Source organism: Pygoscelis adeliae, unplaced genomic scaffold (genome assembly GCF_000699105.1).
Source record: "Pygoscelis adeliae isolate BGI_AS28 unplaced genomic scaffold, ASM69910v1 Scaffold120, whole genome shotgun sequence".
NCBI classification, from domain to species: Eukaryota; Metazoa; Chordata; class Aves; order Sphenisciformes; family Spheniscidae; genus Pygoscelis; species Pygoscelis adeliae.
In genome coordinates, this window is record NW_008824032.1 from 3,413,006 (window position 1) to 3,430,736 (window position 17,731).

The 17,731-nt window shown below is 50.9% G+C and overlaps 2 protein-coding genes across 2 annotated transcripts in view; one reads left to right on the forward strand and one right to left on the reverse strand.

The window, feature by feature from the left end:
* The window catches only part of NDUFB4 (NADH dehydrogenase (ubiquinone) 1 beta subcomplex, 4, 15kDa), a 98,309-nt gene extending 82,104 nt beyond the window's left edge, over positions 1–16,205 (reverse strand). The window contains exon 1 of the mRNA XM_009330314.1: positions 16,121–16,205. Within this exon, the coding sequence (XP_009328589.1) occupies positions 16,121–16,205 (85 nt within the window). The remainder of the gene's footprint in view (positions 1–16,120) is intronic.
* Positions 16,206–16,463: 258 nt separating this feature from the next.
* The window catches only part of FSTL1 (follistatin-like 1), a gene marked incomplete at its 5' end in the record, with an annotated part of 15,532 nt that continues 14,264 nt past the window's right edge, over positions 16,464–17,731 (forward strand). The window contains one exon of the mRNA XM_009329301.1: positions 16,464–16,583. Within this exon, the coding sequence (XP_009327576.1) occupies positions 16,464–16,583 (120 nt within the window). The remainder of the gene's footprint in view (positions 16,584–17,731) is intronic.

Here is a 17,731-nt window from a genome sequence, read left to right on the forward strand (position 1 = left end):
TTTATTTCTGACCTCTTCGAGAGAATGTGGGCACAGTGTCCAAGTGATCATTGCTAAAAATGAAAAGGGAGATCCGGTTTAAGTTTCCTTTTGACCAAAAGAGCCAAAACCCAAATTCTTAACTCTAAAGCATTAAAAAGGATTCAAAGACCATGACTGACCAGATGCCCGTGAGAAAACTGAAGGCTCCACCAGTACAAAGTTACAGGAGTAAAAATCAATCAAAAGGGGGAAAAAGCAGTCTTCAGTTTGACAACACAGAGCAAGGAGAGCTGCCGGCAGCTGGAGGAAGTTCGGCACTAACGAAGAGAAGGTCTGGCACTCAAGAGAGAAATTAAACAGCCGGTGGGCAGCAGGAAAGATTGTGTAGCAGAGAGACACGCCAGAGGACTGAGTTTACTACCAGGAGCACCTTTGCTGAAAACACCATGCCGCAGCGGTGGTGTGAAGGGGACGCAACAGATTTCCCCTCTGGGCTGGTGCCTTCGCTGCTCCTGCTCGGGGCTCCCTCGTCCAGGCCAAGGCTGTGGATGGGAAGGACAGTGCCGGGGAACCCAAGGCTCAGCAATGCTGAGGTGCAGGGACAGAGCTGTGCCAGCCACAGGTCCTACAGCAGCCATGAGTTGAGTTGGTGATCAGGTGGGTGACACAAAGCCACCTTTTCTTGCGCTGTGATTTCTGTGAGGTGGTGCAGAAGGGGGCCATTTGACTGCCTGTGCGATGTGAAACAAGAATGGTAATTGTCTTGGGGAGGTATGGGGGAAAAGGACCCATCTAAAGAGGACACCCAAAAAGAACCACTTCTTTACTCCATCTTCCTTTACTGGCTATAATCTGTCTTGTGCGCTTATGGCAGTAGTGCAGTTTATACGCTCACAGAGAAAGCGCGTGCAATTAATTCAGCCCACCTCTGAGTCATGACAGTGGAGAGAAATAGGGGAGCACTTGCCTCAAACCATATGATACACACAAACTGCAAGGACATTGCTTTTCAGAGCATTCACAATAGGAGCAGGCCAGCCCCAGCAACAGGGGCTCCCTTGCACAAAGAAATGGGCATAGTGGCCAGGTAAGGGAGTCCCATGGTTTTCTAAGTGTCCCCACCCTGAGTCTGTTGGCGTGCCTCTGGTTTGCTGGCACAAAGCAATGAGGACATCAGGATCCCCCCAAGACAGGGGGAGTTTCACCTCTCATTTCAGTGAGGCCGAGATGTTTTCCCTTTGGATCTAGCTGGTTTGGTGGTTTCTCTTCCACACTCTCTGGTGGTTGTGTTGTTTTTTTTAACGGGGAAGTGTTTGTAATTCCTTGTGTGAGGGCTGCAGCTGCCAGCCAGGCTCTGAGCTTCTCTCTGCCAGCAGCCTGTGCCGCAGGCTGGTGTGATCCTTGAGAGCCGGCTCTGGCCCTCCTGAGCTGTGCCAACTTCGCCCTGCCAGAGGGAAGGGGTGGGTTTGGAGGGGCGCAGGGGAGGCCAACGTGCAGGGAGGCCCCTTCTCTTGCTGGTTGTGAGGGTTAAGGCTGAGCTCCTGCACCAGTGCCAGAATTTAAGTGGGAACTACTGGTGGGGACAGTACGTTGGGCTGAAGTCCTGCCAGACTACTGGCAGACTCTCCCTTTAACACCGTGATGGGGCTGAGCTGCATGCTGAGACCACGAGTGAGCTTCCCTCCAGTGTTTGGGGTTGGGAATTTGGTTTGGCTTGTGCCGGAGCTGGGCAGGGGAGATGGGGTGCATGCAGATGTCTGCATTGCAGTCCCCCAAGCTCCTGCTGGCCACTCTGGTGTTGCACAAATCCTGAAGTTTCTGCCCAAGATCTCAAGTGCTCTTTGGGTTTCCTCCCTATAGCACACGTTTCCCAGCAGTGGGCAGTGATGCTTCATGTGCTCGGTCTGTGATGTGCTCTGGGAGCCGTGGGGACAAAAGAGATTAGAAACACATGTTGTTGTTAAGCAGGTTTGCGTGCCAGTAGCATCTTGCACCGTGTCTCCTTAAGGCCGTCGTAGCCCTTAGGGGAAACAGGGGAGCTGCCTTGTTTTCTGCTGGGCTGGTTGGGGGCCCCGGGGGGGTCACTGCTGGCCCCAAAGCAGAGGGGTTTGTGCCAGCACCTTGCAGCATACCTGGCAAGCACGGGTTTGCCAGCCGGCAGAGTGGCAGCCCTCGCTCTGGCAGCTCCTCCTCCCCGGCAGTGAGCCCACAGCTGCTTCGAGGAAAGCCTGCGAGCCAGGAATGCATAAGGATGCCGGCGTCTGTGCTCAGTCTTGGCCTTTTATCTCTGAAATGCAGCCTGGCCAGGCCACAGGGCAGAAAGAAAAACATCCTGGGAAGAGCTCAAGAAGTATTACAGAATAGTTCATGCTTTTGGAGGTGATACAAGCAGTGATCTCTCTTCTAGGAACATGGGCTGTGGGAGGCATGGAGAGCCTCAGGGTCACTAGCAGGGCTCGGAGCCCTCTCCTTCTAGCCCAGGGCAGTACTGAAGTTCATAGCAAGTCCCTAACGCCTCATCACTGTCTCCAGAGCAGTGAGAAAAGAGAGACAGGCAAGTGCTTGGGTCGTCATCATCTGGCTGGCACTGGTTGCCTGCCCTTACTGGTTTGGGGTCAGTAAGTTGAAGTACTGAAGTTCAAAAGCCCCATTTTTAAGTGACTGCAGTGATGCACTCAGGTCCTTTACGTCTGCAAGTTGAGTCACCTCTGGGTACGTGTATAGGCAACAACAGCAAGTCTCTTGAAATCGCCCATCAGGGAACGAGAGCTGGGAAGCAGACCCAGGCGCCCGCTCCCCAGCCGCAGACACCGTGCAGTGTTATCTCTGCATGAGTCCTGGGCGCTCCCCGCTTCTCAGGGCGAGCCTGAGTATCTCTGTACCGCTCCATAGTGCGGGTATCAGCCTCCCATTTGAGCTTGTGCATGCAAACCTCCTGATGCCCATTCGCTTGCCAGCTGGGTTTGGCTGGTGCCAGCAGGGGGAATGATATTCTCCTCTGCTGAGAACTGCAGCGCTCCCTGTGTGTCTCAGCCAGGAGGCAGGAGCGGGCTCCTTGGGGTCTGAGGATTGGGAAGCAATGGGACGGGACTGAGCGTTTGAGAGGGGACCAGAGCAGAGCAGGGATGGAGAAGGGTGTTTGCAGCCCTGGTACAATTCGGACTGGGAGCTGCCTCATTAAATCAGTGCTGTTTGCTTTGCCAGAGTGACTCAGAGGAGAGGATGCTTTCCCTGAAGCAACATCTATCTGGGTTATCATAACCACCAAATGGAGCTGTGGCTTTATTTTTCTGTTTGTTTGTTTTTTAAAGTCAAGCCATGGGAGTCAGCATCGACAGTCTTCCCAACTAGACAGGAAAAAATTCCATGATTGCAGAGAGAGAGGGAGAGAGATGTCTGCAACAGTTCTTCGTTATTTCCAGACACAGTCACGAAGAGCCAGATGGAAGGAGATGAAAGAATGAGAAAAATAGGTTGCTTTAGACAGCAAATAATGATACTTTAGGAATAAAGCCATGGGAATTTTTTTTTTTTTATTATTCCCTAGCTGAATCAAAGAGTCAAACCAAAAATTTCATTTCAGGTCAGCTGAAATTCATTTTTTATTCTCAACAGAAAAAAGGACTGACCAAACAAAAAGTTGCTAAGCTTATCAAAACATGTTTTTATTTTGCTCTTTTTGATCTTTAAGTTTACATACAGCACTTCATGAAATATATTTCAAAATAAAAAAGGGAAAATAGTTCACTTCATCTTAGAAATAATTTTGGAATCAAAGCTGTTCCCCGAACTAGGCACAAATTTCCAAATAGTTTTGGTCAACTTCAAATTGCATTTTCTAGTGAATTAGTGCTCTGTCTGAAAAATGTTACCCAGCCTTATTTAGGAATTATAGGAAATCAATAATCACTTCTCTTGTTTCTTAATCACAGAAGTGCCTTTGGGCTGCAAATGCTGGTGAGTCTGTGCTGTCTAGCACAGAGGCCATAGGGTGATGAGGGGAGCTCTGCTCCGGGAGAAGTGGGGGTGACTGAGTCTGCTTCCCTGAGACTACACACCTGAGTATGGGGCGTGCCACTTCTAATGGGCACAGCAGAGGTTATTCACTACTCAATTTTGTTTACCCTTCATTTTATCTACTGCTCCGGTGCTGTGAGAGGGGAAGATAGTTGTAACAGGTATATTGTGAGAGCAACAGATTGTAAGCTAACAGGTTGGGGGGGTGTCGGGAAATACCATGCGCCTTCCTCACTGATAGCCTACACAGCATAGTTTACCTCCTGTTCCCCTTCTGTTTATGCTGGGTTAAATCAGGAATGAGACAGGCGACCCATGAGGACACACCAGTGTGAGCACAAGCAGCTTGCCTAAGAAAAAGCCTCGGTGTTTGGCCAAGGATCTTGAGCAAGAGCAGGTTCAGCGTGAGCTGCAGGGAGCAGTGCAGGGGCAAAAAGGCTGCGGGCGGCTGTGGCACCGATAGCTCGGTGCAGTATGCATCCTTGGGGCGTCCATGGGAAGGCTGGAAACCCTCAGACTTTGGAAGTTTTCTTCTTTCCTCCCAGCTGTGGCAGTTACCATAGTGACTGGATTTTATACTGTATTTCATAGTGATGCTACCCATTTTCTCATGGCCTTCTCCCCTTATCAGAGCTTCCTCTTGGCTGTCTCAGTAAAGAGGTCAGCCATTAACCACAAGTCAGAGAAACTTAGAGCGCTTTCCCTATTGCAGAGGGAAGCCTCTTCAGGATAGGTGTGAAATGGTGTTAGCTCTGCACAGGGATGGTTTCAGGTGCTGATGCCTGGGCTGGAGGCTTTCTGGGGATAATAGGGGCAGCAGAAGTTGAAAAGAAGTAGCTGGTCGTAACTCAGGGGTCACAGTTCCCCTTGCACTGAGTCTGAGATGGCCGAACGCAGCTATTCTGTGGTCCCGGTGTAGGGCTGCAGGGTAACTGCCTTTGCAGTTTAACGGGATTTGCTTGTTGCTGATGCGGTATTTCTGAGAGCAGGGAAAAACACATGTACATTTATCCCTGTAGTTTGTATGCTTGTGCAGCCCTCTCCATGTTCCTCTTGCAGCAAGGGTTTTCACTTAGTTTTTACAGCAGTGTTTTTCTTCTCCTCTTTCCAGTACAAATGAGTAGGCGCACGCACCCTTCTGCCAGTTGTCAGGTCTTCAGTAGTAAAAGCTGAGGTTACAAGAACCTAGAGAGCTTTCTTTGCATCTGCCCACCTCCTGAGATCCTAGTTTGCATTTTGAAGGTTGTAATGTGGCAAAGCTTTGGCAGACTTGCCTTCAGCTCCCTCTGGCTACACAAACACAGTTTAACCTTTGATGGAGCTGTGCCTTTTTGGCAGATATACCACTGATATGTAGACTCCAGGTTAGTTCCCCAGCCTTCCCAAACTTATCCCCTCTTGCAGGTTTGTTCTACCCGTCTTGTATTTTCAGATTTTTCCATTAGTCTGATAACTATTCCTGACTGTATGGTTTCAGGAGGGGGATGCTCTGTCAAGACCACGGGCCAAGAAAAATTGTCTAGACAAAATAATGCCTAATAATGGGGTTTATTCTGACCCTTCCTCACTGTGTAAAGGGGATCTCGTGACTTTTCATGTGGTAAAGAAGCTTCAAAGGAGAGAAATGACTGTGGCAGAGAGCACTGTCCCCTGGGGATTTGCTCTTGCAGACCCATCTCCAGCAGAGCCATTGAGTGGAGCAGCCCTGAAGCTGCTCTGCATTAACAAGGAGCTGAGCAAATCCTTGACCAAGGCTAGAAGATGGGCAGTGCAAAACTGGCTTGTTTCCAATTCTGTTCTCACTCTCCCTCCCACACTGAGGCTGACTCAGTGCTTCCCTCCAATTGCACAGCGATTTCCATTGCTCTTTTGCAGTGTGCTGTGGTAGAAAGCGGGTAAAGAAGGACCAAGGCACAGAGCTGGGAAGAGGGATCATCAAATCCATTGTATTAGTGATGGGAACAAAACTACCGAGGTCTCTTGCGCAAGAAGCCGGAGGCTGCTGGTAAACCTCAGCATTTCCTGCACTCCGTGTTCCTCTTGTATATCCAGTTACTGGAAGAGGTGAGGAGATGCCATAGAGTTATAAATCTTAACTTGCCTCCAACTGCTCAGCTCGCTCTTCCCTTCCCTCCATTGGAGCCAGGTAATGGCTGAGAAATGTGCCAGATTTGGATCCCATTCAGAAATAAATCATCCCAGCTGGCCAGAAAAAGAGGCAACAAAATTTACTGGCAGGACCAGTAACATCTGCAGGACTTCTGAGTGTGGGAAATTAGGGGGCCGAAGGATGGAAAAAGAGGGACTGCTATGACACAGAAAGAGCTGTGGGTCACCACAGACTTAGGGGTTGAAAGGGAACATTTGAGGTTGTATATGGCACAAAACCCACGTCAGACTCGGGGCCCGGGGGGGGGAAGCTGCCGAGTGAGTGCACCCCAAAATGGGGCAGAAGGTCTCAGGGCTCTGGTGCTGGGCTCCATGGACTTGGACTTCTTCCATCCTGCAGGGGAAGGAGCATGCCTTTGGGAAAATGCCGGCTGGCAGAGAAACCTTCCTTTTACTGCTGAGCCTGGGTGTGCTTGGAGAAGGAGAGAGGTCATGAGGTCTGTGTTTAATAGCTAGGAGTCTGTAATCCATAGCTCTGCTTGGATCTGGAGGCCGGGATGGTGCTCTACCTCTGCCTGTCTGCCCCGACGAGGAACTCCTCATCCTCTTCCTTCACACCCTCCTGTCATCAAGGGCTTCCTCTGACCACTCCTAAGGTGCTGTGACTTGTCTCATGTGCTACCTGCATACAGAACGGCCCCCTCCTATTGAAATTCAGGAGTCAATGCTGGTCTTGTTTAAAGACATAAAACTAAAAACAAAACAGGATGGAGAATTGTGGTTCCCAGAAGCCCAGCCACAGCAAAATGGAGCCTGGTCCAGGGCACTGAGGGTCTGGGAAGGACAGTCGTACCCCAGCAGAGAGTGACTTGTGTGTCAGATTGCGAAGTGGTCCTGGCCCCGGACCAGGAAGCAAAGGGAGCTGAGCTGCTGCCTCCTGGTCGTTCTCGAGCAAGTCCCTTTCCTTGGGCCTTTCTTTTCCAGTCTGTCACATGAGGAGGATGATACCAATCTCATCCCGCAGGTCCTGTGGGACTAACTTCATTTAGGACATTTCATGTGTACTGAGATCCTTCCCTGTGCATGAGGGTTATTTTCTTATCCAAATATGAAGTGATTAACTGGATTCCTCCACCTGAGAACCACAGTGCAGCAGCAGCAGCAGCAGCACCTCCTCTCCTCCCATGGGACTGACTCTGCCCTGCTTACAGCTGAAGCCTCTCCAGCTGGCTTGGCATGTGCAGATCAGTCTCTGATCTCCTGCCTCCATGCCTTGCTGGGAGCCAGCGCTAGCAAGAAAGTTCCTGGTGGCTGCGGAGGAGCTGGCAGTTTCACCGCATGATGTGGCAGGAGGGAATCCAGCCCCTTCTTCCAGAAGTGCTGCAGGGATGGGTGGAGGGAAGAGTGCTAAGAGACAGTGCAGTTTTGGGCCATTACATTTTTTGAGGCTGTGAGTGTGAGGCAGTTTTACGGTGAGCAGCAGAGCAAGGCTGCAGCAGGGAGAGCACTGCCAGTTGCAAGATCCCTCCCTTTTAGCAGCCATTTTCCAGACTTGTTTGTGGGAGAGATTTCCTCTTCCCCAGACTCTCAGGTCATTGTTCCCCTTATGGGGCCTCACCGGTCATTGCCTTGTGGTGGAAAATATGAGGTTGGGGGGGCCAGAGCACAGACGTTCCTTCCAGTCTAAAAGGGAAAATGGAGTCCTCGTGCAGTGGAGTCCCCCAGAGAGGTGTGCCTGGCTCCGTAACTGTTAGCAGCATCGCACTGTAAGAGAAATCAGCTGTTTGGCAGATGCCTTTCTCCTCTTGATTAGGTTGTGGGGAGAAAAGCCTTCTTCCTCCCAATTCCTGCTTCCCTTTCCTTGCAGGCACCAGCTCCTGCCTTCTTGCTCTGGGACATGAGAAAACCATGGCTGGTGTGTTAGGGCTGCAGTCCCTGTCAGGGGGCCAGGCCATATACCCACTGGGGTCAGTGGGGAGGTAGAGCTCTCTGTATCCACCCCACCATACTCTGCAAGGCAATACTGCCAAGGCAGTCTTTTTTGTAGCAGTAGTAGCATCAGACATCTTCATCTCCCTGACAGAGCCATGGACAAATACCCACAAGCAGACTGCCACGGGCAATGTTGTTTTTTCACGGCCTCATGCAGAGGTCACTGACATGATGGGCCCCTCTCATCACAGAGGTCAGTTAGAGCCTCACTGCTCTCCCTCTCAGTGCTCTGATACGATGGACACAGCCGGTTCATGGATCACGGACTGAGCAGCCGGCAAGACAGGAAGGGTCACACACAAATGGGTGAGGTACAGGTTTTGCAGAGAGGGAACCTCCTCTGAGCCCTGGGAGTTGCAGGTCCCTTCCTCTCTTGCCTGCTTGTCTCTGAATCCAAGTTTTCTGGGAACACACCCCAATTCCCAGCATGGGCAGAGGTGTATGGTCTGCCTTGTTTCCCATTAGTGAAAGTTATCTGTCATTAAATATTCATCTATTAAGCATTCAAAAGCCTTTAAGGGGTTGCATTTTGTTGTGTGATGTATTTATAGTGAGCCAGTCCTGGATGTCAGCTGAGAATAGGAAGAGAGAGAGGGAGAGATTTGGGAAGGGGGATGGTGACTGGGGACTGGACTGGGGCATGTGTTCCTCCATGGCAGGCATCCTGCAGGGAGTGCAGCAGCTCGCAGCACTGTCCCCGGATGGCTGTCCGCAGCCCCGGATTGCAGCTGGCTGAAATACCTCAGCAGTGGAAGCTCCAAGGGACAGATGAAAGCAGAAAAGAGATGGGGTCTGTCCTCCAATGCAAAGAAAACCTTGGGGAGGGAGCACTAGGGTCAGCATGGAGGGGACTGGAGTCACGGCAGGGGAGCTGGGCTGCCCCCAGGGCTGCAAGCGGTAGTGGTGTTGAGTCCGTCGAGATGAGAGGCTGAGGCAGAGGGGTGTTTAATGGGGCTCTGCAAAAGAATTGCAGCGTGGTTCCCTAAGGAAGCAAAGCTATGTCAGCAGGCCGTCTGTGCCTGCCTGCCTGCCTCTTGCGTCCAGTGAGTCTTGAATCTATCGGCCTGTTTCCGCCACAGCTGATAAAGCGGTGGAGGCCTCCGAGATAATGGGATCCAGCTGGTTTTGTGACTCTAGGTGACTGACTTAATGAGAGGGGCCTGCGAAGACCTCCTCCGAGGAAGGAGTCCATACGCGGCCCTGTAACTAGCTGACAGACAGGCCATGCAGGGAGAGCTGTTGGAAACTGGCCTTCATTAGTTCTGCTGCTCGCAGGATGGTTTTAGGATTTGGGGGAGGAGGAATCCTGAAGTTTTAATAGCACTGGACCTCTTTGCATCCAGTGCAGACCTCATGCTGACATCCTTCAAATAGGATATTGTTAGCACTGGGGACATTGTCACATGTGTCTGGTTGCCATGCCCTGGGGAATCCAGCACTGGTCCAGACTTTGCCTCGCAAACGTCTTTCCTTTTCCTTTTTAACTAACTAGCTTGGGGACAGCCTGTTTTCGAGCCTTCTGAGCTTCCCATCGACACCTTTGCTGGTCTGAGCCACAGGACATGTATCATGTGCCTCCCAGAGGCAAGGGGACGAGGACCTCCTGCAGGCGGGGTGGCTCCAGAGGGTGCCACTTTGGGACTGGATAACACCAGACCTGAGGAAGGGTGCAGCTGGTGACCCTGCACCAGTGGGTTCAGCAACCTCTGATGGCAGGTTTCCTTCTAGAGTAGAGGATGTGGATCACTCCTCAGCCCCTAAAAGTGCCGTCCTAATAGTGATGATGTCCTGGGAAGTAGGTTTTATTGGAGAGCTGAACTGGGAATCAGACATGGTTCAATCCCCACATGCTGGGCTTATCTCCATCTTACCTTTGACAACTGAAAATCAAACCTTCCAAGTCGGACTTAAAGGTAATAATGTATGTGGGGTTTCTTCCAGAGTCTGCAGATGTCCTGAGGAAGTAGCCCTAAGGAACAGAAATTGCAATGTTCGCCTTACCTATCTATTTATGGCAAACCCAGTGTTGGGGGTGCCTGCTTGTTTCACGCTAATCTGCTCAGTTTACGCTGCTGCCAAATTTCTGCCCCGTCACATCAGAGTGTTAGAGGATCCAGGGAGCTGCCGCAGGAATTAGGTCAGGTTTGCGGGGAGGGACGGGCGCTTTGCTTGTTAGTCACAAACCAGAACAACGAGACAAATGGCCGAGGTGACAGGCTGCCTGCCTGTGCGTGCCCTCCAGCGAACGTGGGATCTGTTCTCCCTGGAACTCTGCAGGAGGGCACGCTGCCAAAAGAGCTGTTTTGCCTGGAGGCACGCTTGGGTAATGGGTTGAAATGCACGAGCCAAATGCTTTCTCAGTGCCATCGCTGTACAGGAGTTGCTAAGTTTTCCTGACTGCCCCAAGTTGCTCTGCTGCCCAGCCCTCTCTGGATATCACAGCACAACGCAGCGCTTCTTCCTCCCAGCCCCACGACAGGGGAGAAGGGAGGTTTGGGAGTCTGGAGACGTGACTTCTTGTCTTAGCTTTCTGCATCGTTGACCTAGCACCTTGTGTCTCCAAATCTTTCTGCATTGAGGAGAAAACATTGCCAAGACAACAGCTGAACGAAGCGCTGGATTCCATGGCTGATTGTTGAGTTGGTTTAGAAATTGTGCAGGCAGCGCTGTTTACAGGTGGCACCTTAGTGCGTTTGGAGACCCATTTTATCCCTACTCCTGTGTCAGTCGTGGCAGGGAACAGGTAAAAGGGATGTGGATGGGAAGACATAGGGAGGACTGGCTGAAATACGTAGCTGCAAAGCTCATTTCTCCCTGTCTGTGTGGAGGGAGTCTATTGTGAATTGTGTATCTGGTTATATCTGAAAACTTCCTCCGAGCTTTTGCTGCTGCTTCCCCTGAGGCATGAGAATCTGTGAAAGTCCTGCAAGCCCAGACATCATTTTGGTGCCCTTTAGTTTTGCCTTCTCTGTGTGGTACTCAAGTTTGTATAATACATGGGATTGCCTCCCGAAGGAGCTTTCAGTACTACAGCTCTAGAGCACTTCGATTTCCTTGCACATCAGGCAGGGCAAAAATGCAAAGCCTTGATTTTACAGCAAACAGCACAGAGCATTATATGAGGGGTCAAGTCATTTTACGGATTTCCGCAAACTGATGCCATAAGAGGAAAAAGACCTGCAGTCACTGCTGATAGCAGAAAAGCTTTTTGCTCGGGTCAGTAGGAGCAGGACAGCAGGTAGTATTTCTCCAGTGTGCAGCATGGGCTGCTGAGAAAGAGACTTCTGAGATCTTCAAGAGGAGATTTTGTATGGAAGGACATGCAGAAAGCAAAAAGCAATCTGAGGGGTTGTTTTCAAGCACGTTAACTCCCCACCTTGTGGCAAGGTGGTCTCCCTGCTGGTTTCCCAGAGCATGCGTAATGGCAGAAATCCCTGCTGCTCCCTTTGGGCAGTGGGGCACCGTGGGCTCAGCACAGGCCAGGGGAGGGAGCGGCCAAGGGAGAGCTGCAACGAGCAGGCTCCCTTGCAAAGCCAAGGAGCCATGATGGCTCTTTTCCTTTGTGCGTGCGGTCTTCCATATATCTTGCTGCAGGCACTGCACTGTTTTCATGCAGTCCCACCAGCCTGGAGCAGGCATGGCCGCTCGTAGGACCTTGGGACCCCATGCAGACCTGCACGTTGGCAGTGTGTCGGCGCATCGAGCCACGCTCAGTCCCGGACATCCAGGCTCAGGCAGGGGCTCGGAAGTGCTCCCGACATCTGTGCTTACGCTGTGTTGGGGGTCCGACTCCTCAGTGCTGATTGGTGCTAGAGATGAGAAACAGCCCTTCCTGCTGCCTAATTTTAGCTTTCCACCTTGAGGCCCCGCATTGCCGGTTGCCATGGTGATCCCTCACCGCCGGCACTGCCTCCGGCTTTCTCGACCGAGGGTGCTTTGGGAATGTCTCTTTTTCCTCCTTCCTCCCCAGGAAGCAACAGCTGAGGCAGAAGCATTGCATGTGGCTCGCTGCACTGTCAGTTCAGGTCTTCTGCTTGGCGCTTGCCTGTTTGTATGCAAGAACCCTTCATCCATGGGGTTACACTTCCCAGCCCCCCGAAAGCAGCATGCGTTCCCATCCCCAGTCGGCAGACAGTCTGGGCTATGTGTACGTGACGCTGCCTGGCTGCCCTGAGTTTCTGGCCCATGAGCCATAGCAAACAGCTTTCTCCGTGGTCTTTGCCTGAGAAGATGTCTGAGGAGGTTGTGCCTCTGCAGAGGCCACGGGGTGAAGAGTCAGGAGTGTCCCTGTGCCGTGGCAGATCCTTGGAGTCCAGGCGCTCCTGCCCTGGCTTCATGCCCACCGCCTTCCCACTTGCTCTCTGGGTGGCAAAGGAGTAATTAAAAGCATTGCCCAAACGGAGAGAGCTTGGGCTTCTCACCCGAGGCAGAATAGGGGAACTGCCTTGTCACGGCTTGCAGTGTAAATGCCACCATGCAGCAATTAATAACGATTCTCTGCCCTTTCCCTTCCGCCTGCCCGAGCACACTGTGCACAGGGACAAGTGACACTTCCCAAGCCCACAGTGACAGAAAAGGCAATGGCAGCTTGCAGGGAGGAAGCAGTGTAAAAAACGTGATTCCAGCCCCCAAAATCCTGAAATCAATTTAAGAGCGATGGCATTTAAACACATAATATACTGTGGAGTGTTTTGGGGGGTTTTTTTGATGACCTGGCATTTAAACTTTTGCAGTTCACATTTTCAAGCTTTTACATGGCAGGTGCAAGGACAAGCTATTCAATATGGAAGTGGCAGCTGACATCCCCGCTTACTCATATGACTCCAGCAGATGGAGCTTTATAAAGAACAAACATGACAAGGTCCAAGCTAGGATCAGAATAGCTATCACAAGAAGCTAGTTGGGCTGGTAGCATCTGGGAGGTAGCCAGAGAATCAGGATTGAAGATTATAAAGCCTGATTCGCAGACCCCCACTGTACTCTTCCATTCATCCATCGCCGCCTCCATTACACTCCCAGTTACGCACAGGAGATTCAGGCATTTGCTGGGAAGGTGGCCGGGAGCTGCTAGAGCAGGGAGCTCCCACCCTGCAGTATGCTGTGAACCACCTCAGAGCCGTGTGGCGATACCAAGCAGTAGTGGTGGCAACTGCTAACTTCATCTGTGTGCAGGCTGTCAGAGGAAAGTGTTTTCTGGCTCTTGCAGGAGGTGAAGGCAGGATCTGCAGTAGCAGCTGCTAGTGCCTGGCAGAGGAGCGCACCTTGACCTGTGAAGCAGCCGCAGTGGGTCAGGTTGCAGGTGCAAGGTGGGTAGATGTAGGCTAGGAGAGGCGATGTCTGGTGATGAAAGGAGGTGAGGTTCTTGGGGAGTTGGGGGGGGGTGTGTGTGTGCATACGAGTAGAAGAGGCTATGGTTTGTAGGTTGTCGATGGAAAAAGTACAGTTTGTGGGGTGAGCACTGCAAGGATGGGGGGCACAGGGGGCTGAGTTACTGCTCTGGGAACTGGGGAGGAAGCTGAGAGCTGCTTTCACTAAAGGTGGAGCCAGCACCCAGCCTGGTAGCTCCTGCCGTGGCCGCTGCTGCCAGGAGGGAGGATGAGCAAGCTGAGTCTGAGAAACCCTGTGCCAGAGTGAGAGGGCAGGCAGGCAGAGTAGCTTGATTTCTTTCTTTCTCTGTCAAACCCCTGGGGTGGAGACAGCCGTGCTGGGATGTGGCAACCAGCTCCAACCCACTGCCAGCCTAGGACAGCTTAACAACAAAGCAGCAACCACCAAACTGTCTTGCTGGAGGGAGGATGAGCAAGCTGAGTCTGAGAAACCCTGTGCCAGAGTGAGAGGGCAGGCAGGCAGAGTAGCTTGATTTCTTTCTTTCTCTGTCAAACCCCTGGGGTGGAGACAGCCGTGCTGGGATGTGGCAACCAGCTCCAACCCACTGCCAGCCTAGGACAGCTTAACAACAAAGCAGCAACCACCAAACTGTCTTGCTTTGATTAATAAGAAAAATTAGAATATCATGGCTCTCTAGCCTGGCAGGAGGCAGGTTGTCCTCAGAGGCTGTTCTGGCGGTGTCACCCTGACAGCATCCCCGCCCCAGGTCCCAGTAGGAGAGCTGTGGGATGGCTCCTGGGCTCCGGCGCTACAGGGGAGGGAGCTGTGGCCAGGACAGCCGCGTCGCAGGCCTGGTTTCCAGCGAGCTGGTGAGGGGAGAGGGGTCTTGCAACTCGAGCTCGGTCCCTGTGGACGCCTGCCGAGGCCGGCTGCGGTTACAGCAGTGCAATCTCAGCTCAGGAGGCAAGAGCCAGGTTTGGCATTGGTGGGCATGGCCGGGAGCCTGCTGCTGGCAGTCCTGCCTGGCCATGGGTAAGGAGAGGCAGAGTACTGCCATCTATTGCCAGGCACCGAGATTACAGACCTTGGTGGGTGGCGGTTCAAAGCCGTGTCTAGCTTTTTTTTTCCTGGTCTTTGGTTTGGTGAAGGGGTGGGCGCGTTGTTTGAAACCCTTTAAATAGATCAGCACTTAGGTGCCTACAGTGCATTTTAGGTGTAGGAGTGCCCTACCCAGACTCCAGCCTGTTGCTTTGTGCAGTGAAGCACTCATGTTGCTCCATCCCACCCCAGAAGCGCCTAGATAATGTACCCCAGCCCTCCACCAGAAGGCAGCTAAGGAGAGGTGAATGCAGCAGAAGGGGCAAAGTGTCTTTCATAGCTCAGAAACGATATGTGACAGGAGGACGAAGGGGCAGAGGGAGGATAACAGACTGTCTTCATGGGGTGAGCGGGCCTGAGACACGGTGTATGTTTCTGAGCTAAGACTGGTGTGTCTGAATGCTATATTTTTATTTTACAGGATAGGAACATTTGCAGAGAGTAGGAAAGGTGTTTGTCGCTGTGCAAACCTGGAGGGAATCCTGCAATGCTTTGAAAAGACCTTCTTGGGCTTGATGACTGTGCAGTAGGCCAGCAGACAAAATATTCTGAAGACAGGGGCAAAGTCATTCGGAAAATGATCTGGCTGTCACTGTGGGCTGTTAAGTAAAGACAACAATTCACTGTGAAATTTTGGTTTAAAAGCAAAACAAAAAGAAGAAAATTAGGATAAAGAAGCAATAGGAGAAAAAATGTGCTCAGCATTTGTTATTAAATGTATCAATAATGCTTGCTCCTCAGGCAAATTCTGCTCCTTTTTGATCACCTACTTTCAAAAGTATATGATGGAGGTACAAAGATACCACAAATGAGAAGAGGTTACAAATAATACTCAGATGAGAAGGTAAAAAAACCTTTGTCTATTAGAGAGGAGTCACAGCCTATCCCACTGATTATTTTACATTCCTCAATCTTCTGTCTCTGATACAAAACTATTGAGGAAGCCAGTTGGTGAGCCTGAGCCAGATACTTAACTTCCAGGTGGAAAATGTTAGATGAAATGAGAGTCACAAAGGAAATTAATGACAAAGTAGGGAATTAAACCAGGGTCTCCAAAGTCTGAACCCCTGGAACAGTCTTCTCTTTTAAAAGTCTTTAAAAAAAAAAAAAAAAGACATTAAACTGATAAAAGTAAATGGTGGTTTTATTGAAAGCGTGATTAACCTGTGGAAGTCGTCTTCCCTGCTAGGTGTCACCAGTTTGGGAACGCAGTGGGACTCAGAAAAAAAGGATTCAACAGTTACATGAACAACAAGAATACTTGTGATTACTTTAGCTGGGAGAAAACTGTAAAGCGTATAAATTGTGCTGCAGGGCATAAGTCAACTGCTGGCTGTCAGGGACCAGGAAGAAATTTTCTCTGAGAAGGTTACTGTATAATTATCTATGACAGTGTTTCTTCCTTTGAAGTGTATAATCTTGACCACTGGAGGCAAGATAATGGGTCTTGTAGTTTTGTGAAGTTTTTTTGTGACAGGGGCATTATCTGGTGCCTGATGGCGATTTCTTCTGTCTGTTTGGTATCACACCTTTCTCCAGGGTTATATTCACCACCTTCTTAAATGTCTCAAGCAAATACATTTCTGCTCCCTACCCTCAACGAAAAAAATTTTGAAGATGGCAGTCCTTGACATGAGCGAATTATTCTTGCCATTCGTGCTAGGCTTTCTCTTGGTCATGTTTGCTCCAGCTCTTCTAGGTGATTTTCCAGGAATAACCTCAAGGAAGCTCTCTATTGCTGGGGCTGTAGCCCTAGCTCTTGTGTCTGATCCTGGTTATTGTCTGGGCTGTCCATCTATTGCAGTCATGTCAGGCAAGCTGTAATCTGTGCCGTACCACCTTGGTGCTCTGTGGTCCAGTCTAGAGGTTAAATGTGTTATTTTTTAAAGCTGTGTTTGCTGCTCTTCCGGGTAACTTGATGTATTTTGTGTCTTTTACTTTGTATCTTGCAGGAAGAACCAAGGAGCAAATCCAAGATCTGTGCCAATGTTTTCTGTGGAGCTGGGCGGGAGTGTGCAGTGACAGAGAAGGGAGAGCCAACCTGCCTCTGCATTGAGGTAGGAGGGCGGCACAGCTTCTGTGTCTGGGATGGGTGTCACCACCGCCACCCCCCATCTGGGTTTCGGTTGCTGGAAGAATCCCATGATGGGATGAGGCTATGGCTGTTTTGGAGCAGCTGCAAATTCACAGTGGCTCTTCAAACAGCAGGGCTTTTCCCAGTGAGGTGTGGGGGAGGAGCCCTATAGGGCAGATAGTGTCTGGGTCTTGTAGCTGTGCTACTCGCACAACTGCCTAGGGTCTTTACATGCACAGGAGACTTGGCTGGAGGTCTTTTGTTGGGAAAGCCCAGTAGGGTATTGATATGCAGCTGGCTTTGGAGGGCACTATAGGGAGTGGTCTGCGAGCTCCAAGACACCTGCCTTCACTGGTGTCTTGTTTGAGGAGGTTACAAGCGCCCTACTAAAAATCAGCTTTTGTAAAATGGAAATAATTGTGGTAGAGTGCTGTGAGGATGAATAGCTCCATCCAGCAGATGGAATAGATCCATCTCCAGCAGGGAGCTGGAGATGATTAGAAGAGCCTTTCCCAGCTGTAGAGACACAGTGTCTCCGTACTCCACTCTGCCCCGTGCTTTCGAACCATTCCTGCCTGGCTCCTGGGAATGGGTTTGAGGCTCTTTGTTCCCACTTCCCTCAGAGCCTGCAGCTCCGATGCGGCCAGCCTGGGCACTGGAGAGTGAAATGCACTGTTAACAGGAAGGGAGTCTGTCGCTCTGGGTAGGCTTGGCCAGACTGAAAGGGACACAAGAAAGAAGCTCACAGCCTGAACAGTGGCCCTGGTGAACTTTCCCTCTGCTGTAGACTGTGCTCTTTGCTCATGGCTGATGGCTTATTCTACATTCGGTTGCAGAAAGGTGGAGCAGAGTCTACAAAGACATGCAACAGAGCTGAGCAAGCAGAGGTGCACAGAACAGATTCACAGAAACACCTCTGGACAGGCATATCCATGGTACACAGAGCAGCACTTGCGGGATTACACTCAGTATTTATGCTGGTGTCGTAGTTTAACCCCAGCCAGCAACTAAGCCCCACACAGCTGCTTGCTCACTCCCCCTGCAGCGGGATGGAGGAGAGAATCGGAAGGGTAAAAGTGAGGAAACTCGTGGGTTGAGATAAAGACAGTTTAATAAGTAAAGCAAAAGCCG